This window comes from Macrobrachium rosenbergii, chromosome 50, assembly GCF_040412425.1.
Source record: "Macrobrachium rosenbergii isolate ZJJX-2024 chromosome 50, ASM4041242v1, whole genome shotgun sequence".
Taxonomy (NCBI): Eukaryota; Metazoa; Arthropoda; class Malacostraca; order Decapoda; family Palaemonidae; genus Macrobrachium; species Macrobrachium rosenbergii.
Window position 1 is genome coordinate 12,810,001 of NC_089790.1, and position 27,659 is coordinate 12,837,659.

A 27,659-nucleotide genomic window follows, 5' to 3' on the forward strand; every position below is an offset into this window, starting at 1 on the left:
CAAAGCTGCACTGAGGGTGCCAATGGGCTTCGATGAGTTAATAATGGCTTAGCACTGCCGACACTCGAGTAGCACGGGCGACAGTTAACAAGAGATTCGGTGATTACTGGCACTCAAATTAAGTAAATTTTACGAGGAAAAAGCATGACTGAATGGACGTCTTTTCAGAGCACTTTACCATAAGGGAGAATTGGTTCCAGCGAAGAAGGCGGTCTGTGGATGACTCCCGATTCACGAGGACGAAGGCGATCTTCCACGTGGTAGGCTGTAGGGGCTCCAACGGCGAGGGCAACACGTGGGGAACTTCACGAAGCGCCAGGAAATGGAGTGGGTTATGGATCAGGCCAGCAGCGAAGGGAACACGTGGTTGGCGGTCGAAGTGCACGAAGGTAAAAGTATACTTTGAAAGGCCACATGGTTAAATGGAGAAGTCGTGGGCTAAGGGCATCGTCGGGCCAGGGGCATGGTGGTGAGTGTGTCTGTCGACTTTAACCCATGTCGTCGAGAGCGCGTCTGAGAGCCGAGCCCTTGTCTGCTGGTCGCTTTTATGCCCTCTCCTTTGGGCAGGGGGCACGTCCAGGCACATAGGGAGTTGAGTCATTTTCAGCTGTTGTCCGCGGCTGGGGCGGGGGGGTTGCCTGTAAAGAAGCAGCCAGACAGATTCACTTTTGCCTCGAATAAGGAATTATCTACTTAAAGGGAGTGGCCTACAATCGGTTTTAATCCCTTGTATTCTGACTGTGCTAACCCAATGTCCAGCTCAGGCTGATAGATAGGTAGGTACGCATGTCGATAGACAGATATGTGTATCGATCGATCGGCAGACAGGAAACGAAAAGGGGAGCATTTTTCTAGCGAATTCTTTTTATAATTTATATTCTTGCTAATTATAATATATATATATATATATATATATATATATATATATATATATATTCTTATTCTTATTTCAGGGGAGGCTAAACCAAAACAGTCTTATAGTCGGATGTATGGATAGGAAGAACAGTCAGCTCATCATTGACAAATTTATTAATAGCTGCGCTTCGGGATCACCTATATCCCATCTTTTCTGGCTAAAAAGATACAAAAAACACTAATTAAAACTTAAAACAGAGTTTACAAAATTAAAAAGCTTTAAAGACTGAAAATGACAATGACAAAATAAGGAATAGAATACCTTCTGTAGTAAAGTCCAGAGGATGAAAGTTTGATGAGAGTAAACAAAGTTAGGAAGTAAACAGGAATAGGGGAGGATACTAGGCTATGTATAAGGGGTTGAAGTTAAATGATTATTGAGCGACGGAACAATTTTCTTGATAACCAAAGGATTCCAAAATATTAAGGAGGTGTTCCTTCTGCGTTGTGGTCACTATTTCAAAGTTTTTATAATTTATTGGGTTTTTACAAATTGATGAATGATTCCTAATGTTGGGCATTTCAGGTTTTGCTAGCCTAAGACCAGTACGATAGCTCAATCCACTGTGGCAATCTGCCCTCACTTTGAGCAACCGGCGCGTACTTCCGACATAAATCTGTTGCGGACTGCAACAGCAAGTATACTTGTACACCACGCCCGACTGCATCAATGGAGGAGTCGCTCCTTGTGTCTAAAAAGGCTACCAAGACTTTTGGGGTTCTTCAAAATTATGTTGACCTTGACAGCTGGGAAGTATTTGGTTATAATCTGCTTCCAGATGTCGTAAAAATCACCACCATGTACAAAAGGAAAGGAAAAGTAGTATTCTAATTTGGAACATCGAAAAAGAAGGAGAGGAGGGCTAAAATAGTTATTTAAAATGTATTTTATTTTATGTTGGAATAAAGTCAAGGGAAAAACAATTTTGTTGAAAATATTTTTGATGACACCTTTGTCCTTTTCAAACACCCACACCATGCAGACTCCTTTTTAGATTATGCAAATAGTTACACAACAATATCAACTTTACGCTAGAAAAAGAAAATAATAGTAAACTCCCCTTTTTAGACACTGAAGTTTCCCGATCTCCTGAAGGTTTCAAAGTTAGTATTTATAGAAAACTTACTTTTACAGGTCTTTGCCTTAATTTTTATAGCTCCTGTGCATTCAATTTCAAGCTAAATTCCTTAACCACCCTTATCCATAGAGCCCTTTCACTTTCTTCTAATTGGTCCTCCTTCCATAACGAAATTTTTTTTTAAAAAAATATTTTCAACAAAATTGTTTTCCCTTGACTTTATTCCAACATAAAATGAAGGACATTTTAAATAACTGTTTTAGCCCTCCCTCTCCTTCTTTCGATGTTCCCAAATTAGAATACTACTTTTCCTTTCCTTTTGTACATGGTGGTGATTTTTTACGACATCTGAAGCAGATTATAACCAAACACTTCCCAGCTGTCAAGGTCAACATAATTTTGAAGAACCCCAAAAGTCTTGGTAGCCTTTTTAGACACAAGGAGCGACTCCCTCCATTGATGGTGTACAAATATACTTGCTGTTGCAGTCCGCAACAGATTTATGTCGGAAGTACGCGCCGGTTGCTCAAAGTGAAGGCAGATTGCCACAGTGGATTGAGCTATCGTACTGGTCTTAGGCTAGCAAAACCTGAAATGTCCAACATTAGGAATCATTCATTAATTTGTAAAAATAACTAATAAATTATAAAAACTTTGAAATAGTGACCACAACGCAGAAGGAACACTCCTTAATATTTTGGAATCCTTGGTTATCAAGAAAATTGTTCCATCGCTCAATAATCATTTAACTTCAACCCCTTTATACATAGCCTAGTACCCTCCCCTATTCCTGTTTACTTCCTAACTTTGTTTACTCTCATCAAACTTTCATCCTCTGGACTTTACTACAGAAGGTATTCTATTCCTTATTTAGTCATAGTCATTTTCAGTCTTTAAAGCTTTTTAATTTTGTAAACTCTGTTTTAAGTTTTAATTAGTGTTTTTTGGTATCTTTTTAGCCAGAAAAGATGGGATATAGGTGATCCCGAAGCGCAGCTATTAATAAATTTGTCAATGATGAGCTGACTGTTCTTCCTATCCATACATCCGACTATATATATATATATATATATATATATATATATATATATATATACCGCTTTTCGTAATTGCTTTGAGGTGGCTCAGGGATAGATAAAACCATAGACCTTAATCTCTCTCTCTCTCTCTCCGTCTCTGTATAATATATATAATGTATATAATATACAGAGAGAGAGAGAGAGAGAGATTTTGATCTATGGTTTTATCTTTCCTGAGCCACCTCATATTACGAAAAGCGGTATTCCCTTCAATATTTTATATATATATATATATATATATATTATATATATATATATATATATATATATATGTGTGTGTGTGTGTGTGTGTGTGTGTGTGTAAGCATAGTTATTTTTAATACCACAATAACTTTGCCACTGGGAACCTTGAATCTGAATAGGCAGTAAATGAAGTTCTTCCTTTCCTTACTCGATATCAAACTAAAGCTTAAACTGGTATGGTATGAAGAGGGATCGCTATTTATTTCAGTTAACAATGGCAATAGGGATGCATGTTTTGACGAATTCTTTTTCTTCTTAGAGGCTTAATCCTAGTCCGGTCGCTGTTTTTATGCGCATTTTCCAGGTGCTTCTAACACTCATTGAGTGGCTTATTTAATAATTGGTTTGGCATTTGTTTTGTGGACGTATGCCTTACCGGACATCATCCTTCTCTATCCGGGTCTGGGAAAGAAAAAGCATAATCACTGTGAAGAATAGCAGTGCCTAACTATAAACCCTTCCCCGAGGCAACTGTGTTTTGGTGAATGTGATTGGTATAGTCTACGCAAATACTCGTATATGTCACTCCCTGTATTTCTGCTCTAATAAATAAATCACATTTAAATATAACAGGCAAACAGTATGTACGTATGATCTGTGATGAATTTGAATTATTGCCTGTCAGATATAAATCTTATCGAAGAATTGCTTACAGGCAGACACGAAGTTTTTTTGAAGAATTACTTAACTTGGAGATTCAGTACTTGTTGAAGAATCACTGAATAGCAAACATAAAAGTCCTTAGAAAAAAAACCTACTGGCTGATGCATATCTTGTTCAGGTTTACTGACTGGGAGATATAATCCTTTTCATAACTGACTGACTGGTATATACAAACATTTTGGAAGGAATTATGATTGGCAGGTATAAATTTCGTTGAATAAAGAATGTGTAGTATATATAAGACTTTGTGGAAGAATTTCTGATCAGAAGATATAATCCTTGTTCAATGATTACAGATTGGCAAGAATTCTTGACTGGTAGGTGTAATCTTCTTGAAGTACTGACTGGTCGATATAAATCTTGACATTTTGCTGACCGACAGACAAGTCTTGTTGAAGAATGGCTAACTTTGAGGTAAAATTTTGTTCAGCAATTTTGATTGCCGGATATACAGTAAATCTATTTGAAGAATCACTGACTGGCAGATACAAATCTTGTCAAAGGATCACTAACTGGCGCATATAAATCTAGGTAAAAAAATGCTGACTAGTAAATAGAAGTCTTGCTGAATAAGTAATGATTGGCACATACGAATCATGTTAGTTAATAATCAGTGACTGACATATATTTCTAGTTGAAGAATCACTGACTAGGAGATGTAAATCATATTGAAGATTAATCATATTGAAGATTTACTGACTGGCAAGCATAAATCTTGTCAACGAGTTGCTGTTGGCATGTAATATCCTGGCAGATACAATTCTTGTTGAAGAATAACAGATTGGCAGATAATCATCTTGTTTAAGAAATAATAATAACTGGCATATATAAATCATGTTGAAGAATTACTTGCTGGTAGCTATAAATCTTCTTGACAAATCAATGACGAGCAGAAATAAATTTGTTTGGAGAGTTGCAACACTGGAGATGCAAATCTTGTTGAAGAGCTACTGACTAGCTCCTAGCAGATATAAATCTTGCTGAGGGAATACCAAGTGTAGGATATAAAAATTTTTGAGGAATAATAACTGGCTGATATAAATATTGTTGAACCATTACTGACAGCAGTTATATATCTTGTTACAAAATTACAAACTGGCACACACAATTTGTTGAAATTTTTTACTTGCAGTTATCCATGTTGTTGGAGATAGCAAATTTGTTGAAAAATCAATGACTTGCTGATACAAAACATGTTAGAGAATCACTAACTGGCAGATGTAAATCTTGTTGAAGAAATCCTGCCTGGCAGATGTAAATCTTGATGAAGAATCAGTAAATGGCAAATGTAAATCATGAGGAATTACTGATGGGCAGAGATGGTAAAAATCTACTGTATCTGAAAAATTTTTGACGACATGTAAAAATTATGTTGAGTAATCACTTACTGGCAAATGTTAGCTAAATCTAATTGAAGAAACAATCAATGACAGATATTCATTTTTCCTCTTGAAAGTCTGAATGGCAAATATAAATCCTGTTAAGGATTACTGATTGGTAGATATAATCCTTGTTCAAGAGTTACTGTCTGCAGACAAATATTTTTTTTAAGAATTAGTGATTGGCAGGTACTAATGTTTTTGATGAACTACAGACTGGCAAGTATAAATCTGTTTCAAAATCACAGACTGGCAGATATAATTGAAAATCACAGGCTGGCAGATATGGTATAAAATCACAGACTGGCAGATATAATTGAAAATCACAGACTGTCAGATATAAATTTTGAAAATGAATCACTGACTGGATCAAGTAATTTATGCCTTGTTGCTAACAGTCAGGTACAAGTCTTGGTAAAGAACTGTTGAACGAAAGATGTAAATATTGGAGAATTTCTTGCTGGCAGACATGAATTTTGTGGAAAGATTGCTAACTTGTAGATATAAATTTAGTTGAAGAATTACTGATTGTTAGATATGATATAAATCTTGATAAAATTACTGACTGGTACAAATCTTGTTGAAGACTAATTGACTGAGAGGTTCTAATTATGTTGACTAGTCACTGACTGGCATACATAAATGTTGTTGAAGAATCCCTGACTGGCAGACATAAGTCTTGTTAAAGAATGACCAACCAGCAGATGTAAATAATGTTAACGATATACTGACCAAAAAATATAGGTCCTCCTTAGGGAAGGCTGATTGGCATACATAAAAACATTTATTGATAGAATCTTGTAGAATAACTGACTCGAAGATGTGAATCTAGTTCAAGAATTGCGGACTAACTGAAATGAATTACAGACAGAGACATAAAATGAATGAAGAATTACTAATTAACAAACATAAAACTTATTGACAATGACCAACTGGCAGACTTGAATAACAGCAGTGTTTCAATAAATGGTCCTTTTTAAAATAACAGAATAAAAGCAAATAACGATTCGTGTTCTTTCCCATGTATTGCAGAGACTCAATTCGTGGGGTTAATATTTGGAACGTTTATGTTATATCTTACTCACCATGTTTTGTCTCTGTTTTTGTATTATCAAGTTTAACATCACAAACTGGCACGCCGCCCGCATTGTTGCATGGTATATGATCTCTAGCTTTCGTATTTAAAAATGAGAAGTAACTGAGTTGTTCTCCTGTGACAAGTGGATCAACATTGTTGAGTAACATACTTCCCAAACTTCCCTCCAGTCTGATTATTGCGCCTTTCGAGGGTTTTCGAGGATCGTCCAAATTCGTTGTCTCAACCACTGTGGGGAATTCTGTAATGAGAGAGAAATATCAAATATTACATGTAAGATTATGGCAGTTGCCCGTCAGTTGTTGCTGGAACTTCTTCACAGTAATGGTAAAGTTTAGTCTTTGAAAACGCAATTTACAATTATTCATATTTTTTGAAATTAGAATCTTTGCATTATGCATTGATTGGTGTGGTATTAGGAATTAGAAACTTCATGGTTGAAACAAAAAAAAAAAAAGAGATTTGTTGAAAATTTTTCGTTTAGACTTAGGGTACGTAATCAGTAAAGCTCTTCCGGCTAGCACATTATATATGTGTGTGTGTGCGTATGTGTGTGTGTATGCGCGCACCTTGTTTTGTAGCGGCCAGAGGATTATACTTTTAGTACTTCACAGGTGTTTGTGAAATGTAATTCAGTACGTTCTTTCCGAAGAAAATGTCAACAAGACACAATGAAATGTATTACGGCGTCATTCACTTGGCGGACACATGGATATATAAATGTTAAACTTTTGAATGTGTAGTATTGGAAAATCTATACAAGACTGTGCCGAAGTATATTTTCGAGTATTTTTTTTAATTGTTAATAGCTCATTTGCCTTTCCTCTTGGAAGCATGTACTAATTCCACCCATCCCAACGAGGGCTGACAATTCATACTACGTCCTATTGCTTTGACGTTTGGTATTGGTAGAGCATACAAAACTGTACACAGCTGTCGCTTTTTTTAATCCAACACAATATTCAGATTACCGTTATTTCTTCTGCAAGGCAAGATATATCGGGAACCTTTTATTCTGTCCTTCTAACGAAAATTTATCTGGCATTGGACGTGAGTTATCGTTCTCACTCTGGTTGCCTCGAAGGCATCAGTCGTAATGGCAGAAAGCTGTCTGAGCCAAATATGACATTTTATTTTGATGCTTTATTCATTTGGTTCTAAACTAATATCCTATATTTTCTCAGGTGTCAGTTAAAGTTCTAATCCATCCTACCTTAGCTGGATTGGGCTGGTGGCTTAAATTGGTGAGGCGATTTTCCTCTCATATCAATCCCTTTTCTCTTTGCAATTAATGCATAGATTTTATCTCGTTTTGCACAAGAAATTTATCTGCTGATCCTTTAAGTTTATATATATATAAAACAGTTCACAGACAGGGGACAAACTCAGTGGTTTATATAAGGTAGAGGGTGTATGGCAGATGTGTTTATTGTGAAATAGTCAAGTCTAAACAAAGACACACTTAGCTTATACGCATAGGAGAAAAACAGGCAGGGATAGGTGTAACTTCTTTATAAGCGTAATGTAATGTTTTCATGCTGGGTTAAGGGGAAAATCAGATTTCCATGCAGTAACTTTCAGCTGCATGATGTTTGTTGTTTTCTAACTTTCTTTTTAGTGTTACTGATGTTTCTAAATTGCGACAGGACACAGCCAGTTTCTCAGCAAACCCTTAAATAAAGGACACTTTGAAACTGAAGAAGGAAATTTTGAAATCGGTCTTCAGGAATACATACAAGAGAGGAACTCTCCTCTCTCTCCCCGTGTGTGGGTAGACGTGCGGACGCGTGCGTATGTCGAGTGTAGACTTTATTGTGAATAACAATAGCTTTCTTGGACACGTTCACAGATCAAGTCCTGTCGTCTTTAGCTCCTTGGTAATTCAACAACCGCATTGCACTGAGTAGCTTCATTTACTTGATAGTCTCGATACCCTTCACAAATCTTCATTTTCATTTTTATGAATATGATCTCGGACCACCACAAACTTTCCCGAATTTGAATTCTTGACGGTTCTGGGTCGCTCGACTTACATCCACAATGAATGAATGATTTTGAGTTATGTGGCATCGTGACAACTGGAACTGCCTATGTCAATGAAATGAACAACATAGCTACTATAAAAACAATAAACATAAAAAAAATTACTGAAATAATATATTTTTGGGAGAAGACCAGCGTCGATAATAAATCTAAAAATGCCAGTGGCATCGTCCACAAGATGTAACTTTGAAATATTACGGCATACTTGCGAATCGCCTACGACTCTTGCTGCGAACTTGTACCCATGGCATCTAACAGTTTGTCAAGAATGATCTGAATCTTTTTTGCAAAACTCTTCCAGTAGTTTTAGTTTACCAGGCAATGATTTAATGTTGTGTTACACTAGTGGAAATGCGCTTTTATCATAAAATCAATGCTAATCATGCAGATGTAAAAGAACGGCAAGAAAATAATCAATTTGGGAAAGATGTACGAAGTATTCCAAAAAATTCACTTTAGATCGCTAGGAACAAGGGTCAAGGGGAAAACTCAAGCTTGAATGTAAAAATTAAGCATGATTACTAACGCGTACCGACTAATTTATTTCTGTCAAAATTGCACAAAGAAAGACATATTCCATAATGGTAGCCGGAAACACTAGAAAAAGCTAGTTAACCTCTCCTTTTACATATGATGTCACTCTTGGACCTGAAAATTCAGATGATTCGTAGAGATGGAAAACATGCGAACGCACAGCACCTCATCTCGAAGGCCATAGATGATAACTAGCATAAGACTACTGTTTCGATAAGCGGCATCGCTTGGCAGCTTTGCAGGAACAAAACACTTTAATTTAGATAAATACGACGAAGAAGAGAGGAAAGTGTGTCGCAAACAAGCACACGATCCCGTTCCATTAGTCCTACTGGTCTCCAAGGTCAACGGATCATGACTTGGCTGGCTTAAACCCTGTAGCAACTAATGTTGTGATCGAGAGAGAAAATAAGCTTTTATTTGAGGTTCTAACAAGTCGCAAACAAAATACTGAAAGAAAGAGAGAGCGAGAGAGAAGGGGGGGGAGATCTGTTTGACGAGTTGTCTGGCTACCTAAGACAAAATATAGATAATTTTCTCTATGTTGCACTCATGAAAATCTAGTTATTTTTGTATCAAGCGTTTGACTTAAAGTTCCAGAAAGAATAAGTTTAAATGAATCACAGAATCTATAGTGACTAAGTAATTCGCGAGAACGCATTTCATGAATATTGTACAGTGCTTTTTTTAAAATAACATTTAAAGTAAATAATTTCGTATTGTTTCAAAGGGTAACAGTGTACTTTCATAGTAACATCCTTCAAATTAGTAACGTATTACTACAATATCGGAATAGAACTAAATATGTGGGTGAAAAGGAAAGTGTGGGAATTCGTCAAATACATCAGCAGTGATAGCTTTTGAGTGGCTAGTTCCTCATTGGATGGGTCGATTTCGTTCTCGGATAGCACTCTGCTGGGCCCGCGTTCGAGTCTGTGGCCGGCCAATGAAGAATTAGAGGAATTTATCTCTGGTGATAGAAATTCGTTTCTCGGTATAATGTGGTTCGGATTCCACAATAAGCTGTAGGTCCCGTTGCTAGGTAACCATTGGTTCTGAGCCACGTAAAATAAGTCTAATCCTTCGGACCAGCCCTAGGAGAGCTGTTAATCAGCTCAGTGGTCTGGTTAAACTAAGGTATACTTAACTTTTTGAGTGGCTTCACTAGTTTAGTAAAAACTTGCCAAGTAGTACTGTTATACGATGGTTTCCAGGTAGTACTTTAATAGGCTGTTTTGCGAAAGATTCGAGTTTTGATCAACTTTCTTGGGTGAGCTGACCTTCCTGAATGTTCCGAAAATATTTCCTGTGCCTGCCGTCGCTTTAGCTTCCTATAACAAAATGCTTTTTTTCATTTTATTGTGGTTATATTTTGTATGTGGCTAACATCCCATAACAATGATTAATTATTCCTTTTAGCCAGAAGGAGGCGACAGAAATTACCGACGCTCAACGCGGAGATCAATTCGAGAATCGACAGGGATGTGGAGGGAACATTTACAATATTTGGACTCTGCCGTATTTTAGAATGAAAAGTCTTGTTTCTAAAAGGAAAATAAATACTTTTAAGATTGAGAGAGAGAGAGAGAGAGGCGGTGAAATTTTTGCATTTCCAGTAATGACCTTTACTGCATAAATTGTCATTTACTGAAAGAGATAGATTGATGGATTGTGTAAATTGCCATTTATTGATAGAGATAGATTGATTGACTGGTTAGATTGATTGACTGGTTAAGCCATCATTTATTGACAGGGATAGATTGATGGATTAAAAATTATCATTTATTGATAAAAACAGATGGATGGACTGTGTAACTTATCATTTATTAATTGAGATATATAGATAGATTGTAAAATATCATTTATTGATAGAGATAGGATGGTGGACTGTGTAAATTATCATTTATCGATAGCGATAGATTGACCGACTGTGTAAATTATAATTTATTTGAGAATTATATTGATGGCTAGATGTGGAGAGAGACGGGGAGTTCCATTATGAAGAGATAAGCAAGCAAGCGCACTAACCAAAAGTAAATAATATAAAAATGTTAGATATTTTCTTGGGAGAAGGAAGGAAAAAAGAATGAGTAAAATTTTACACAATTAATCCGTGACGAATTATCAGTTATTGTGTATGTGCAAGAGAGAGAGAGAGAGAGAGAGAGAGAGAGAGAGAGAGAGAGAGAGAGAGAGAGAGAGAGAGATCAACCCGCGAGAAGGCATACAGCCCCTAGACATTTGAAATGATATCGAAAGCGATGAAGTGCATGCATACAGTACAAAGTGGTAAGGGCTGTGACCAAAGAAAATGGGCACTGCTCTTGCAGAACTTACCACCGAGTAATTGGGTGACTGCATTTTATATATACAAAGGCCCTGAATATGTTTTCAAGAACAGGGCTGTTCATGATATGACTTAGTGTACAAGAAAGTTGATTCAGTCTGGAGAGGACAGAGCTATAAAAAAAAATCTCCAGTGCTCACTTTCAATGAATTCGTAATTTTATCCATAATTTTTGACGGAAATTATGTTATTGTAAGTGTTCCATCGCGTTTATTGGCCTGTTTAGATATAAGCTGAAAGAGGGACTGAATACAAATGCTGCCATGGGATTGAATTCATGCACCTCAAACATGGATATGGAGGTAATTCAGGCTTCACCTGATAAGTGCCCTTGCTCATTAAACTCATTGTTCTTCCAAAATGAGTCACAATTTATTGCTCTCCCTTCCATACCAGGTTTTGCAATATCATCAGTAAAACCATGTTTTTGGGGTTGAGTTCCTCTTGGCACGTGAAATAAGCTTCATCGTATCACATATATTACGAACATTCATAAGGTCTACATGTGTTATTTGGGCTTGGAATTTATAAAATTTTCCTTACTTGACTGAGGTCATGAAATAAATTACAAGAAGTCTGTGTTAATCTCCAGACCATAACTTGAAGGAACAGATATTTTCACAATATTCCATCGCTTGGACATTCCTAATTTTATTTACGTTATTCATGGGTAGTTTCTTGTTATTGGTTGGCCAAGTTTTTTCTTATAGGCTATATACTAAACTGTTGAGAGCCTTTTACCATCACCAACTTTAAAAGACAACTCTTGCCGGATATGAGAACTTCTCCATTTAACATGGAACAGAACCTTATCACTCCCTCAACCTGTAGCCTTTCGTGCAACGGAAGAAGAGGGACATTCGATATTAATAACTTGCTGGATTTCAATGTTCCCAATTCTCTAGTATTTGTGTATAGTGTGCTAGTTTTCCAATCTTTCTTCATCTCTGTGCATTTTTGGTTCGTATCTGTTTAACATACAGGTGATCGATCGTGGTATTATTTACTACAATATCACTGATTCTCTACAAGCGTCTCTGTGCGCCTGTTGGAATTCTAGTTAACTTTCGCTGATGTTCTGTTGCCATAATCTTGTCGTTTGGAAAATCTGCTTAGCCATTTAGCATATGCCTGGATGGTCCGCTATTATACCTATATTACCCTCTTTCATAGTGAAGGGGCCTTTTCATTAAGAAATCGTATAGCCTTTCTCAAGAAACACATTTGAATAGACTGTTTTTTTCGTCTTTAGTGAATAATTCATGGAAGAAGCACCATTATTTTTTCATTTTGAATTATTTCCGTCAATTTCGTTCTTTCAGGCAATCAAGACGACGTGTGACATCATTGTATTATAGGAGCAGAGTAAATCAGTCATTCTTTTTCGAGACTGGCAAGTTCTCAGCTCTCGAATCTGGGCTGAGCCATGATTAATGTAGCAAACATTCAGGAAACTTCATATATGTTTTCCGAATGTGGAGGACGGTTTAGTTAATGTCGGTTGATTGTTGAAAGAATGGAAATATTTTATAGCACATTTTTCAATGGAAGAAATTTTATTGTATGCTTATTTCTGTATGATTTTCTGTTTGTGATTTTTGTTTGAATGAAAAAGAATATATTAGACAGTTATAAATAGATGAGGATTAACTCGGCTAAAAAACAAGTTAATAATATCACAGAAATTCGTATGATATCAGATATAATTATTTCTGTTAAGCAGAGAATAGTTCGACTTTTTGAACACAGACAAATCAATTATAACATTAGAAAAGAATATTTATGAACATGTAAGACATCCTTGAATTGTGAAATAATCCTAGATTGCACTACTTAAGTTGAAGGTGAATAAAGATGCTTATCCAACGTGCTGTTATCAGGACTTACGTGGGAATGGTGTCAGGTCTGCTTGAGCTAGGCCTATGTCTGTGCAATTGTCATCTTTGGCAGTTATGAGGAAATTCGCGTTTTTTCCAAAATAGTTTGAGAGGTCGACTTCGAAGGATGGAGTTTTGACTTCGCTTATGTCGATTGCTTCGACCGGTGTTTCTGGTTTTCCTTCTGCGCGCACCTCAAGTATGAGGTGTGCTATACCAACATTTGTTGTTTCAGATATTGTAAACATGAATGTGTCTGCAGTTGCGGATGTTGCATTTCCCATTGCGGCTCTTTCAATTTTTGTAATTTTTCTGGGCACTGCAAGAGATGAAACAACATCGGTAAAGATTGTAAACATTTACATTCGTTTGCTCATAGAAAATATCTAGTTAATTTTGATGGTGACACAAGAGGAAATTGAAATAGGATACTTTGTAAAAAGTCAAGGTAGGTAATTATGTTTTTTTTGCAATATGACTCGTCATAGCGTCGTTGACAGCCGCGATATCCAGCTGAGTAATAGATTTTCATTATTCTCAGCGTCGGTTATCGTATTTAATGACATACAGGGCTGATCCCCCCATTCTTACCCTGCAACCCCCCAAAAAAAAAAAAAAAAATCCGTTCTCCTAAGAAAGGATGAGATATCAGATTGACTTATTATTAGCTTAGATGTAGTTAAATATACGTGCTGCTGCGGCAGTCGACCTGATCTAACTATATCGAACAGTTGTATTTTACTTGAAATAATTATAGAACATAAGCATCATTTACTTAAACTATTATTGTTATTATTATTTTTATTGGCTACAACAGGATTGTTAATTTTATATTTCACCTCAATTTCTCTGAGTATTTTTTTAACTGAGCGACATACTCGTACATCATTTAAGAGTTGCCCAGCAGTTAGTCTCATAATTCTTACTCTCATATGGTATGGACACAGGTAGGTAAACTTTTTTTTGTTGACCAGGAAAGTAGGCTATACACAGAAATTATGAAATATTAAGAAAAATATGCACAAAAGTAAAGTTGGCATTAAACGGTAGAATGTAGTGGTATATGCGAAGTTTATCAGACATTAAAGTGGTTTTAAGGATTATTCTTTGACTCCCATGACGCCATCGTAAGCTCTGTTGTTGATTGGCGGGAGGAGGCTGGCTTAAACCGCCTGGCCAGAGTCTTGGTTGAGGTCTTGTTACCATCATTGCCATAGGAGTGCCCTTCTTGTGTGGTAATGATATTCTCAGGTGGGGCACGTTGCTTAATTGGATTCGCGGTAGTGACGGGTAGGGGGAATGTTTCCTGCTTGTCTTTCAGGAAACTGATACCCAAGAGTCCACGCACTATCGGATCGATATTTAAATTCAAGGATCGTCTTGTCTTCGAACATCGTTTATAAATATGTTTGCCCAGGATGTGATTGTGGGATTTACGTGGGATGCACGAGGAGGCTACTACGGATTCGCATAGATTCCCATACAGGTGTAAGCTACAGAACTGGATGTAAACTGTCTAATCCAGACCACTCACATATAAGAAATCATGTAAAATGTGCAAAACTGATATTAATTATAAAGTTTTCTCTATAATAGGACAAGCCCAAAATGAAAATGACCTCAATATATTAGAATCTATTATCATAAAGAAGACGGTCCCAACACCAAATACTCAAACAACCTTGGTACAATTGTTAATTGCTTAACCTTTTGTTTATGTTTTTCTTCTCTCGTCCTTTCTTGCTCTTCCTGTGTTCTTGAGAAAACTTTTATTTTAGTGTTGTTACTACTACGGTTTAGGTATGTCCTGTGCCTATTCCCCCCGTTTTTATTTGACTTATAATTTTTATGTATATATCGATGTTTTAATGTGACTTTGTAAGAAGGTTTTTTATTCATTGCAGCCTTGAAAATGCGACTAAAGCAATTGTCGTGAAACGTCGGCATAATAAACTAATTGTAACAATGGTGCCCTTCCTTCGCCTTCGAGATATATACTGTATGTATATGTATATGTATGTATATATATATATATATATATATATATATATATATATATATATATATATATATATATATAACTATATATATATATTATATTATATATATATATATAATATATATATATATTGTGTGTATGTATGTATGTATGTATTTATTTATTTATTCACGCATTTACATGTACATTATATATATATATACAATTATGTAGTGCATATATACATTTATATAAATTGTATACACTGAAACCTTAATTGTAAACAGTAGTGAATTTGAAATGCACCAGTGGACTGCTGAGCCAGTTCTCTTTTAGGGAAGTGTAGTTGTTGGGAGCATTTGAAAGAAAAAGGTTGAAGAGTAAGAATTGAAAAGGTCAGAAATGAACAGATATGGAGAAGATTGGTAGTAAGGTTACTGTCGGTGATAGGATGGATTAGTGTTTCAAGGTGGTTGGTTCATAATGAAAGATGGAAGTGCGTGAAAAAGTAAAATGTGGAAGGAGGAGAGGAAGACGTAGAAAATGCTGGCTAACTGTAGTGAAAGAGACATGGAAGGATAGACCACAACATGTAGAGAGCTTGAGAAGGCAAAGTAGAGGTGAATGACGCAGGGTACGTGGGGAGCTCGATAAGCCAGTGATGATGAGGCTAGTATTGATTTTTTCGGCACAGGAGATATATCTGTGATTCACCAATTAGCCTAAATTGGAAATGTATCATTGACATTGTCTTATTCTTCTAGGGAGACACCCGTTATGGGAAAGGTCTTATTTTATCTCGTGAGTTGCCCTTAGCGGCAACGGCTAAGTTTTGCAAGTGTATGTCGTTCCTATATTGAACTCAAAATAATTATATATATATTCATCATCACCGTAGTGTAGCTATGGTCATAATGTGAAAATGATTAGGAAAATACTGTGGAAATTAACTCTGTCGGCGAAAACGGCAGATTAATTGAATCTTGGTATAAGATAACTTTTCTCAATGGAATCTTATTTTTTAAATGACTGAATGCGAAGTCTTTAAATACTAAGGGAATTTCAACTGTATTTTAATTTTATACTATTTCTTAGCGATGTATTTTAATTTTATACGATTTTTTTACTTTTTGCTTATGAAATGTCTGCAAATATCAAAGTGTAACTACACATTTTTAAAATGGATTGTACTCTATAAAATAGAGTAGATGCACCGTTATCGATTTACCCACCTATATCTCCATCTTTTCTTGTAGGTCCAGATTTCACCCCAGTCACCAAAAAGAGCAGTGCAGTGATCCAGAGCCACTTCATTTCCTGTAAAGGAAGGGACAATTTATTACTTATAGTACACTGTTACACTTCAAAGCAAATAAAGAAACTGTTGTTGATCTTGTTTGAATCTGGTATTATTTGGCTGATAAAGTCTTTCAGTGTATTGTATTACTTAAATGTGTGTGATATTCAAGATGTTAACATACCTGTCATTCATAAATTTACATTCAGTGAACGTGATGTGAAGCCATGTGTATTGAAACTATAAATGGTGTCATGAAAGAAATCTGGTGTCACCTGGGGTCGGTAGTGCAGTTTTGCTAAATTAACACCACGGAATAACCTTTAATTAACCAATAACCTTCAGTGCTTTTGTAATAATAAAATTAATTATTTCTGAGTCAGGTTAAGTTTATGAAAACATACGTTACTTCAGCAGTCATCAAATATCTCCAAATTATATAGCCGGGGATGAGCCCAGATGGCTGCAGCTCTGACCTGGCGCTGGTCTCGTTTTTGACTGTGCCACTCCATTCTGGTTTTTCTGAGTTAGGTTTTGTTTGTTTATTTTATTTTTTTAGGGACAAATGTCATGATTTCTGTTACTACACTTGGAATATGCCAATGTGTTTGTGGTCTGTTTATAGATAATTCGGATCAGTTGTGTGAAGTTGTAATGTCATGAGAGTAATACTAAATTCTTAGAGGTAATGGAGTTAGTGTGAATTTACGAACAATTTGCAATCTTTTTTGTAAAAACCATCTAACACTTATTTCTAAATTAAGTTCGTATTGAGTAGTGAGGTTTGTGAATATCTTTGTAAATTACTTATAAAGGAGGGAAGTGAAAAGACGATATGTTTGCTCGTTTTTCAATATCATTCCCCCAAAATTCAGAAACGTTAGGAAACGCCACCTTCAAGCTATCATGCTTACATGAATGCAAGTTATATCCGAAAATAGGCGGAGTTTTCCCTGTCATTAAGGCTAACAAGGTTTAAAACTTCCTACATTAAGGGGCTGGAACAACAAACACCATGAAAGGCGTGATCTGTCTAATTTTTTTTTCTTTTTTTTTCAATAATTGGGGTCTCATGTTTCTGTATTTCTTTGGAAGCTTGAATTTCAAGCCAATGGCCCCTGTGGGCTTGTTCTATATGAATAGGTTTCATCTTCTGAATTATAATAATAATAATGATATGACTAAAGCCTAATGCATGGTGGGCATGTTCACCTAAGGTTGTAAAGATTAAGATGTAAACGTAAGTGAAAATAGACCAATAAAAGCTCCACATGCAGAATACTTTAGTTCCAGAATGGCAGAATGAGAGGGATCTCAGTGGGTACCCTTATTCCTAGTACTGTAAAATGCTGGACCTAGTTTTTCATGTCTTTGTTGTGCATCTTATCTCAAAGAATTTGTATATTTATCCATATGTATATTCTTATACAAATATTTAAGTTTTTGCAACACGTGAGGCCAATACACATAAGCATGTAATTATATATTTGAGCAGTCGTCTGTTTCGACGGGCCCTCCATGCCTGTACCTCCTTTGCTCTAAATATTCAGCTCTTTCTAAGTCTTCCACTCTTCTTTCCACCTAAAACGTCAGAAATACACACACTCTTCACAGCCTAACGTCCTCTGTTCTTTCCCTATGAGCAAGCCACCTTAAAACTCGGTAATGTATTTTTCACCTACACTGATGATTTAGCACTTTTCACACCTCTCAGTCCTTTCTCCACAAAAACGGCAGAATAAGCTCGTATCTGCAGCTGTAGCTTTTGTTTTATCATTTGTATTGATCATCCATACTTGACTTTTATAAAAGGGTTTCTTTAATAACCCCTTACTGAATTCCAGTGTATCATGTCATAAAACACAACATTTCTTTTCCAATCGTTCCAATGTGATGTGCGCCTTCTTTTCTTCACTTACTGTGTTATTCATATTTTCTCTCATCCGTCCGTAATCTATTACGTTTACTCACAAATGTCTATCAGAATTGACCTCCTTCGTCCTTCGACACTCCGAACAAAAAATTCGCTGCTTCCATTTTCCTGACTTTCTTACTAACATTCATATTCAGATTTGCCCTTTAGGACTTTCATCAGTGTTAGCAGCTTGTAGCCATATAGAACATGTATGTATGTATGTATGTATGTATGTATGTATGTATGTATGTATGTATGTATGTATGTATGTATGTATGTATGTATGTAGTATGTATTTGTATATATATATATATATAATATATATATATATATATATATATATATATATATATATATATATATATAATATAAATATAAATATATATATATATATGTGTGTGTGTACAGAAAGGGCCACAGTAATATACATGAATAGTAAAGCGAAATGTTTGCAAAACTATGTACAAAGCCTATGGTTTACGTTTCCCTAGTGTGGAGTTAATCATTTCAACAGAAGGATGAATGAAAGCTATAGGCTGTGCATATATATTTACAAATACATTTCGCTTTCGCTTTGCTAATCAAGTATATCACTGTGGATCCTTCTGTACATAACTGTGAAGCACGATACTCTGTTTTAAATGTGTGTGTGTGTGTGTGTGTGTGTGTGTGTGCCTCTCAGGTTACGTTCGTAAAGAACCCTCAGAATGCCTTATCTCACCTCCATGTTGTATCACAAGCCTTCTCTAGATCAAAGAAAACAGTGACGTGATGCTGCCTCCTCTCCATGACTTTCTCTAGTCTACTTCTGTTAATGCTTTTTGCCTATACTTTACCCTTCCTTGTTTCTTTGATATTCCCATCTTAGCTTTCATCTGCTGGTTGCACTATCTCAGATTGCCCATTCTTCATCTGTCAACTATGAGTTAAGAGTTCATCAGACTTGGGATCCCATAACTTGGTAAAATTTAAGAACTCCAAAGTATTATATGAGTATGCTTTTGGGCTTTTCATTTTAATAATGTTTTGGATTTTCATTGGATGTTTCATCAAACTCACCTTGGAAAGTTCACTAACTTCGTAATACCAGAGCGTCCCGTAAAAGATTTGATGTATCATTTCGATGTTTAAAGTTAATTTCTGGATCTGATTTCAAAATGCTTTATGTTGGATTAATTGGTGCTGGTTTGAGATATTATAGTTGCATTTGAGGTGGTCCACTTTATCTCCCTCTAAGAAAGGGTTTATTTCAAGGCCATTCATTTGATCAGAATGGGATTTAATCTAAGACCATTCTTTTAATCCGATTAGGATTTAAGCTAAGACCATTCTTTTAATACGAGTAGGATTTAATCCAAGGCCATTCGTTTGATGAGAATTGGATTTAATTAATCTAAGGCAATGTATTTTACCAGAGTAGGATGTAATGCAAGGCCATTCACTTGTTCAGAGAAGGATTTTATTTAAAACCATTCATGTAATCAGCGTAGGATTTAATCTAAGTATATTGCTAGAGCAGGATTTACACTAGTTCACTCATTTAATCAGGTAGGATTTAATCTGAGGCGATATATTTGATCAGGTCCATCGCTTGATCCTCCTCCTGTAATGTTTTGGTCTCTGTTCTGTTGAGCTCAAGGGAAGGTTCCTCCTCATATCAGGCTCCCTCTTAACACCCTGCCTGGTTACTAATTCCTACGTTCACATTAAGGACATTGATAATTCTCTGACTGCATGGTTCACTGGCGGCTTATTTTAAATCATTCCCAAGCTTTAAAATTCTACTGCTGACTCTATTATTACTTGCTTTTTAGGTAGGGCTGTTTCTGTCTTTGACATTAAGTCCCTAATTGTGATGCTTTCTTTAGGTCTAGCGTAGAGAAGGGCATTTGTCCTTTCACATATAGATTCAGAAAATAAATCCTTACTAGTGCCCATTTACTTACATTCTTCTTGTCATAAGGAGAATTGATGCATTATGCAACTAGTGTGGAAAAGAAGTAAGTTTGGCTCACCGAGAATATGGGGAAGAATAGCTGGTATTATACAAGGTGTGCAGCCCAGCTATGTGAATCCTCAGGCACTGTGTAAATACTTATGTAGTCTTTTATGATCTTTGTGACTGAGTTGGTAACATTTGCCTTTGACTCGAGACCCTTTGTTGCTGTCCAATTTGAGACAGAAATTTATTTATGTTGCCACCTTATTGTGTTGATTTCTGGTGGCTTGTGTGGACATAAGCTTTAGAATGTATTTAAGTATACCTGTTAGTCATGTATATATTTTTTAAAATGCATTGTACTTCAAAGGAATATATACATCACCGATTTCCGGAGAATGTGCCGTAACCATTTGGGATATAATCTGTCGTATTTGGGAAACTTTATGTAACTGCTCTGTGGAGAGCAAATTCATGCCTCGCAGTTTGCGCTTGAATGGGCGAGGGCCAACGTTGGGATTATCGCTCATTCAGAATTTTATCATGCAATAAATGATGGTAACCAGCTTGAGTCGTGACACATAGTTCTATAATAAATAAGATAATTTTTCTTCGTTTGCTTACCTCCGCGAATCCTCCTCCTAAGTAGGCACAGTCAACAGTGGCACAGTGTCAGCAACTCGTGCAATGGAGACGTTTTCTCTTGGGGCACTATTCAAGGAGACGCGTATCCCTATTTATAGTTATTGGGAATGTTTATCAGAACCCATTTTTCCTCTACCTTGTTTCTCACGATATCCTCGTTCAGCCCTCCTAGTTTTTTTACTGTCTTATTTGTTCATCTCTTTCGTGATGTGGTTGAGCATTTTAGATTCGATAGCAGTTTTTCAAGCTTGAATTTTTCACGTGCGTACCTGTACCTGAATCGTGCTTATATGAAATAATTTCTACAGATTGGTGGGATCTGTGTATGGAACACGAAGGTGGACTATATGTAAGTCAAACATTTTTTTAGATAACTGTTTTATTTTTTAATTTTATTTCATTTCTGTTGTAGTGTGTCTCAGTAAAGCCTAAAAGAGAGCATCCCAAGTAAATCACTACAGATATTTTAAGAGATTGAAAAATTTCTTTTATTATTCCAGGGAGGAAAAATCAACGCTTTGGACGTTTATTATTATTATTATTATTATTATTATTATTATTATTATTATTATTATTATTATTATTATTATTATTATTATTTCCTAAACCGTAAATGTAGGGACAGATCATCTCCTTGCCTACTTTTTTCAAACAAATGCCAAATAATATTATATATAGAACGTTATTTATAAGAGTGACGTGGTAACTGTATTTTATTTCTAAAAATATTCATAGGAATAAGTCCCGTAGAGAGAGAGAGGGGGAGAGAGAGATGCCTAAATCTTACCCGAAGTGGTCTTAATGTTATTTCTGTCCTAAGCAACGCTGCATTTCGTGGATGTGTCTACCTTGAGAGTATTTCTACAAGAGCACAGACTCTCCGCTGGCCAAGACACTGACTCCATCGACTGCTCTCTGGGAGACGACGACCTTCGTTCCCTCCGTCAGGTCGAAGTCGTTGGTGCTGATGGTGAAGGGCGCGAAGCAGAGTCTTTCCTCACTGGCGTCTCCTTCTTCTTCTTCTTCTTCCTCCTGCATGATTCTGTGCTTGAGCCATTGTCCCTTCTCGTTGATGATCAGCATTTCGTAGTGGGAGAAGGACCGTCCCTCTGTCGGGGTCAGATGCTGGAAGCAGATTTGGACATCCACCTTCTGCTGGTTTCGATGTGTGGTCGTGTGGCGGGACAGGATTTCCAGTTCTGAAGGAGGGAGAGAGAGAGAGAGAGAGAAATATTAAAAATTATCCTTCCATATATTGCTCTGTTATTGACTCAAAACAGACAGAAGATTTGTAATGGGGAAAATTGAATGCCTGTGTCTTTTCTTTCTAACACTCTAGTTCTTTGGTATTAATTTTCTAACGATGGAAATGAGATTTTTCTTCCGATAAGCTGTTTTATTAGTTTTTCTTTAGTGAATTTTCCGCTTTTAGAACGGTCGTACGGGATCGTTAGCATTTAAGCGAAAATATCCATGGGTCTATAGATCTGTGAATATAATCTCTGTAAGAATCATATTAAAAAGCATCCTCATAAAATCAGTTTGCACATGAAATGCTTTTCCTTTAGATGTTGAAACCATAGGGCAGGGAACTGAATGCCCTCCCATCCCAGACTTTACCGAGAGGAAAATGATTCTGTCTCGCTTAAGGCTTCAGGGGCATTACACTTAGCATTTGAGTTTTCTTGCTAATTTTATTTAATAATTTTCTTAATTTTTAACAGTATCATATTTCCAATGATATATACAGTATATATATATATATATATATATATATATATATATATATATATATATATATATATATATATATATATATATATATATATATATATATATATATATATATAGTAGACTTTTGTGTATATGTAAAATAATGGAGCTTGATCGATGCAGTCACTTTTCGTTAAGACCAACTGTGCTCTTGTTGACCCAGTATACGAATTTTTTTATGTTAGTTATTCTAATCGAATACGGTGGGTTGCGCCTGTGATGAAGAATGGAAGAGACGAACACTTATAAGTTAAAAAGAGTTATATATATATATATATATATATATATATATATATATATATATATATATATATATATATATATATGTGTGTGTGTGTGTGTGTATGTATATATGTATATATATGTATATGTTTATATATACATATATATGTATATATATATATAATATATATATATATATATATATATATATATATATATATATATATATATATATATATATATATATATATATATATATATATATATATATATATATATATATATAGCATTCCCGAACTAAACAGAAGTCCTTGCAGAGGAACACTGCATAGGCAAATCCACGAGGAGAGCGGAATAGGAAGCGGCGAAAAGAAAATGATGGTAATCATTTTCACTCATGAATAAAGACCTTTAAGCAAATTTCCTTACCAGGTTCAGAAGCTTTGAGTGTCACTGGAGAGGATTCAATTTGATCCATTTCATTTGCCTTATCACTTCCCTTGTACGCCACGGTGAGAGTGTATGTCTTATCCTTAACCAGATGAGGGAAATAGCCAAAACACAGCTTTGGTACCAGGGAAAGATGTGAGCAATCAACTTCTATGTCCACTGGAAGGCTCTCACCAGATGCAGTTTTTCTTAAACGGTAAACTGATTTTACTTTTTGGTCAGGAGAGTATTCACCGTCCAGCATCAGCCATCTGCCTTCGATTATGTCAGCGCCGAGTTGAGTAGCTACCAGTTCACGATCTGGAAAGATATATAGTTATATGGAATGTCTTTGTTAATGGTTATTATGTGTTACACGAAGATTAATATACAATATGGCTCTGAAACTGCATCATATGAGGCATATGAATACCGTATTAAGGATTCTTATTTTTGTAAGTAGAATTATTTTCTGATTTACTACCACTTATGCTCTTCCACCATCCCTGGAAATGTTCTTAGTTCCATTTTCCTAGCCTCCATTCGCCTTCTTAGATTTATTCTTATAAGTATTTAGTGTTAACTTATGCCTCTTGCAAACACCAATTTTCAATACTACTTTACATATGCGAGCGTCAGTTGTTCGGATTCTATAAAAAAAAAAATACCCCCTCATCTTCCTTGTTTTATGTCAGTATGAAAAGGGAACACGACATCATATTATTTTCAGAGAGCTCATTACACATTCTTAGTCACTCAAAATATCTCAGCTGACTAATTCTCACATCTTAAACTTCAACACTCCTATCGCATCTAAAAGAATGGTTTCATAAGTTTTCTTTATTTTTATTTATGTCATATGCATTTTTTCTTGTACTATCAAACATCTCTCACAAATGTTTCGTAGCTAAAACTTAATCCACATAACCTCAGATCTTCCTGTGGTAAACCTTTTGTTATTTGCATATGTATGTATGTGTATGTGTGCATGTATGTATGTATGTACATACATGTATGTATGTATATCCAGAGAAAGGAGCAACTAAGTCAGGAGGGAGTATGTGGGTATAGTCATAAAGCCAGGAGGAATAAAGTGCCGATCGGATGATAAAGGTAAACATTTAAGCATGTTAAAAAAAGATTGCCTGAAACCACACTTGCAAGACACAAAAGGTGATTGGATAGGTTGCAAAAGTATGACTAAGAGTGTGAGGCAAAATTCGTGAAGTCTTAGAGGAGAAATTTATGATATACATGGTGAAATAAATAGCTGTAATCGAGTCAGTTCCATAAACAAAGAGAAAGGTGAATAAACGTACTGATCTTGGAATGTGTTGGTTATGCAGGTAGAGGTGATATTTGAAGGGAATGTAATTTTGTGTTCATGGAGTGATTATCTAAAGAGTTGGATGTGGAGGAAAGAAGGTCGTCAATGCCATCGATATTTGTAAAAAGGTATTTTGAAGACATGATGTTGGCAGGTAAGATTTTACGAAACGGAAATGTTCCAGGAGTTGATGAGATTGCTGGTGGGATGCTGTGGTATCGTGTTGATAATATAATTGGGTGACTAACCAAGATGTATATGGTGTGTCTGAATCAGGAAGAAATTTCAAAAAGACTGTGTGGGAAGAATGATGGGTCCTTTGTATACATGCGTGTTACAAGCTTTTTATTAAGAAAGGAAGGCAGCAGAACATTGATAGGGAAGGTCAAGTTTTGCTATGTGATTCAAATTTTGCTATGTGATGTTACAAGTTAGAGAATAGGATAAAAACTTGTGTACTGGATACAAGGGCAAAAGATGAAGCTGTCAGATATACTCGTACAGGTGGGAGGATTTAAGGAAGATGTTGCATAAGATGATGGTTGATGGTAAACCAGGACAGCAAATATGCTCATATGAGAATCAAAAAAGTAATTGTTCACGTGATTTTCATTGCGTAACGTAATAAGAAGTGGTTCTGCATTTTAGTATTAGTTAAAGTGCCCTCTGTTAGTTGCGTATGTCTTTTTTAATGTGTGTGTGTGTGTGTTTAAGACCCGTAATATCTGGTAATTGCTTCAGGAAAGATGCTATAAGGAATGGTGATAATTTTAGAGCAAAACTTTTGACATGAAAATGAGTGAATGAATGAATGTCAAAAACTAAATTTGTGACTCACCTCGAATAACAACACTGTTAGTTGCCCATGGTACAGGTTCTGAAGGACCGGAATCGCTAGTTTTTTGAATGATTATCATGTTTAGAATGTTAGAGCTCTGGTGCGTCCAGTCGATGATGCACTTATTGTCTGGAACGTGTATGTCAGCGCAGAGATCATTTCCCTGAGATGTCTCTGGCATAAGTATTGCTTCCAGGATCTCTATAGAGTCAGATTTTGGCGTAAGCTTGATAGTAGCCTTACTGTCAGAACTATAAGAGAGAACCGCCGAGGATAGAATTTGATCTGTAATAGAGAAATTTGCACGTCAAATATCAGAAGCAAAAATTTTATTAATTTTTGTTTAAACACACGCATTCATATATATATATATATATATATATATATATATATATATATATATATATATATATATATATATATATATATATATATATATATATATATATATATATATATATATATATATATATATATATATATATATATATATATATATATATATATATATATCAATCAGTCATTTCGTGTGGCACCCACGGGGATGCATAGGGCCTTGATGAACTCACGCCACCACATTCTGTCCCGGGCTAACTCCTCAAGATCTCCCCAACACTCTTCTCCTGCTTCCCGCCTCATTGTCCTTAACCACGTCTCCTTTGGCCTACCTCTTCCTCTCCTACCAAGGGCAACCCACCCTGGTGTATCTCGTACTATTCCTGTCTTCTATACACATGGCCTAGCCACTTCCAGCGTGAAAATCTAACATACTTATCGACCGCCTGCACCCCGTTACTTCTCTACTTTTGTTATTTGATATCCTATTCCTCCAATTAATTCCTAAATATATATATATATATATATATATATATATATATATATATATATATATATATATATATATATATATATATATATATATATATATATATATATATATTCAAGAAATGACCACTCTTGCTAATATAAGGTGACTCCATGGAAAAAATGAAACGATAGACCAAATATATATATATACATATATATATATATATATATATATATATATATATATATATATATATATATATATATATATATATATAATATATACAAAAGGTACCATCACTAAACACGTGTATTTTTATTAGTTACAATAACCACACTCTCTTGGATGTTTGCCACTGGGAGCCTTGATTCTGCATAGGTAGTAAATTGAAAAGCTCTTCCCTTTCTTAGTGGATATCAAACCAAAGTTTAAACTAGTATTATATAAAGAAGGATCACTTTTATTTCTTTTTTCTTCTTAGAGGCTTAATCCCTAGTCGGCGTCACTCATTTAATAAATTGGTTTGGCACATATTTTACGGACAGATGTCCTTCCAGGCACCATCCTTCTCTATCCGGGTTTGGGAAAGACAAATGGCAGAATTACTGTGAAGAATAGCAGTGGCTAACTTTAAACCATAAAATCGGGGGCGAGTCCCTTCCCCGAAGCATTTGTGTTTTGGTGAATGTGATTGGTATAGTCTGTGCATATACGAGTATATGTCACTCCCTGTATTTCTGCTCTAATAAATAAATCACATTTAAATATAACAGGCAAACAGTATGTACGCATGAGCTGTGATGAATTTGAATTACTGACTGTCAGATATAAATCTTATTGAAGAATTGCTTACAGGGTGACACAAAGTTTTTTGAAGAATTACTTTACTTGGAGATTCAATACTTGTTGAAGAATCACTGAATAGCAAACATAAAAGTCCTTTAAAAAGATAAACACCGACTGGCTGATGCATATCTTGTTAAAAAATTACTGACTGGGAGATATAATCGTTTTATAACTGACTGACTCATAAATACAAACTTTTTGGTGGCAGGAATTATGATTGGCAGGTATAAATCTCGTTGAATAAAAAGAATGTGTAGTATATATAAGACTTTGTGGAAGAATTTCTGATCAGAAGATATAATTCTTGTTCAATGATTACAGATTGACAGGAATTCTTGACTGGTAGGTGTAATCTTCTTGAAGTACTGACTGGTCGATATAAATCTT

At 35.5% G+C, this 27,659-nt stretch overlaps 3 protein-coding genes across 5 annotated transcripts in view; 1 reads left to right on the plus strand and 2 right to left on the minus strand.

The window, feature by feature from the left end:
- Positions 1 to 21,116, minus strand: part of LOC136832624 (uncharacterized) — a 27,106-nt gene extending 5,990 nt beyond the window's left edge. Inside the window, exons 1-5 of one of the 2 annotated variants that reach the window (XM_067093871.1) lie at positions 21,009 to 21,116; positions 16,466 to 16,550; positions 13,266 to 13,574; positions 6,444 to 6,695; positions 5,002 to 6,209 (exon numbers count right to left, since the gene is read on the minus strand). In XM_067093871.1, coding sequence (XP_066949972.1) covers positions 6,187 to 6,209; positions 6,444 to 6,695; positions 13,266 to 13,574; positions 16,466 to 16,547 — 666 coding nt within the window. In that variant the 5' untranslated portion in view covers positions 16,548 to 16,550; positions 21,009 to 21,116 and the 3' untranslated portion in view covers positions 5,002 to 6,186. Of the gene's footprint in view, positions 1 to 5,001; positions 6,210 to 6,443; positions 6,696 to 13,265; positions 13,575 to 16,465; positions 16,551 to 21,008 lie in introns of those variants that run through there. The other variant, XR_010851268.1, reaches the window with a different exon arrangement.
- LOC136832625 (zinc finger protein 665-like) overlaps positions 1 to 27,659 on the plus strand; it is a 184,673-nt gene that overhangs the window by 119,484 nt on the left and 37,530 nt on the right. The gene's annotated exons all lie outside the window — the stretch shown is intronic.
- Positions 21,722 to 25,908, minus strand: LOC136832871 (uncharacterized). The gene is made up of 3 exons (XM_067094533.1): positions 25,619 to 25,908; positions 23,454 to 23,774; positions 21,722 to 22,228 (listed from the first exon to the last, which is right to left on the minus strand). The coding sequence occupies exons 1-3, from the start codon at positions 25,797 to 25,799 to the stop codon at positions 21,891 to 21,893; spliced, it is 840 nt and encodes a 279-aa protein (XP_066950634.1). The 5' UTR covers positions 25,800 to 25,908; the 3' UTR covers positions 21,722 to 21,890.